The sequence below is a fragment of the Orycteropus afer genome, unplaced genomic scaffold (genome assembly GCF_000298275.1).
Source record: "Orycteropus afer afer isolate SDZICR_OR568_19922 unplaced genomic scaffold, OryAfe1.0 scaffold00419, whole genome shotgun sequence".
Classification (NCBI taxonomy): Eukaryota; Metazoa; Chordata; class Mammalia; order Tubulidentata; family Orycteropodidae; genus Orycteropus; species Orycteropus afer.
In genome coordinates, this window is record NW_006922006.1 from 973,813 (window position 1) to 975,390 (window position 1,578).

General features: G+C 46.1%; 1 protein-coding gene across 1 annotated transcript; it reads left to right on the forward strand.

Annotated features, from left to right (window-relative positions):
• The first annotated feature begins 395 nt into the window (after window positions 1-395).
• LOC103208212 (olfactory receptor 10Q1-like) lies at window positions 396-1,355 on the forward strand. The gene has a single exon (XM_007953890.1). It carries the CDS (start codon window positions 396-398, stop codon window positions 1,353-1,355), a length of 960 nt encoding a protein of 319 aa, XP_007952081.1.
• The last annotated feature ends 223 nt before the right edge of the window (window positions 1,356-1,578 follow it).

Sequence of the window (1,578 nt, forward strand, 5' to 3'; positions counted from 1 at the left end):
GTAGCCAATTTCAGGATATGATTGGAATAAATTGTGCTTAATCAGTCCCCCTGTGAATCTAAGACCTTCAGATCAATATGAACCTATCTCCCAAAGTTTTAATTTATCTGTATAATAAATAAATTATACATCTATGAATCATAAACAGAAACAAAGAACTAGTCCAGATGAACTTATGTTTAAAATTCTGATTCTTAAAGACACTTTGGAAGACTGTTTTGTTTTGTTTTCGGGAACATACACTTGAAGATTTCTCAGGAAAATAATGCCATATCCTTTATTATGATTCAAATCTTGAAGTAAAATAGGCAATTCCCACATCCGAAACAAAACTTTATTTTACTCAAGCAAGTGAGCAACTCAGCAAATATTTCTATTCTTCTTTTGCAGGAAAAATGTTTGCCCGGAACCCTGTCCTCAACCAGTCCGGCCCCGCTGAGTTTGTGTTCCGTGTGTTCTCCACAGTCCCAGAAATTCAAGCCCTCCTCTTCCTTCTTTTCCTCCTCCTCTATTTGATGATCCTTTGCGGCAACACAGCCATCATCTGGGTGGTGTGCACGCTGAGATCCCTCCACACCCCAATGTATTTCTTCCTGTCCAACTTGTCCTTCATAGAGATCTGCTACACCACCGTCGTGGTGCCCCTGATGCTCTCCAACATTTTTGGGGCCCAGAAGCCCATTCCCCTGGCTGGCTGTGCGGCCCAAATGTTCTTTTTTCTCATGCTTGGAGGTGCTGACTGCTTTCTCTTGGCGGTTATGGCTTATGACCGCTACGTGGCCATCTGCCACCCCCTGCACTACACCCTTGTCATGACCCGGAAGCTATGTGTCCAGATGGTGGTTGGTGCCATGGCCCTGGCACTCTTCCTCTCCTTGCAGCTCACGGTCTTAATCTTCACGTTGCCCTTCTGTGGGCATCTCCGGGAAATCAACCACTTCCTCTGTGACGTTCCTCCAGTCCTGCGCCTGGCCTGTGCTGATACCCATGTGCACCAGGCTGTCCTCTATGTGGTCGGCATCCTTGTGCTGACCATCCCCTTCATCCTTATCTCAGTGTCCTACTCGTTCATCACACTGACCATCCTACGCATCCGTTCCACTGAAGGCCGCCGCCGGGCCTTCTCCACCTGTTCCTCCCACCTTATGGTGGTCTTGCTGCAGTATGGCTGTTGTGCCCTGGTCTACCTGCGTCCCCAGTCCAGCTCCTCAGTGGATGAGGATCGTCAATTTGCCCTTGTTTACACATTTATCACCCCCTTACTCAACCCTCTGATCTACACCCTTAGGAACAAAGATGTCAAAGGTGGTCTGAGGAAGGCCATTGGAAGCAAAGGAACAGCTGAAGTTCTCTGATATCTTAGGGGCCCATGGGGCTTCCTGAGGGTGTGATGACAGTGAATCTGATATATAGATGCCAGATTTATAACACTTCTTTCTCCATCATTTATGCTTTTGTTGATTCTCTGTGCCTATACTTATATATATACTTAATACTACAGTTCACTCTTCTTTTGTTTAAAATTCCCTAAGACTTTAAAAGAGTGGACAGTGGTTCAGTAGGTGGCTACCCCACTCT

What these genes read in the sequence shown, in the direction of transcription:
- LOC103208212 (XM_007953890.1), top strand. Translation starts at nt 396, where the DNA reads ATGTTTGCCCGGAACCCTGTCCTCAACCAGTCCGGCCCCGCTGAGTTT.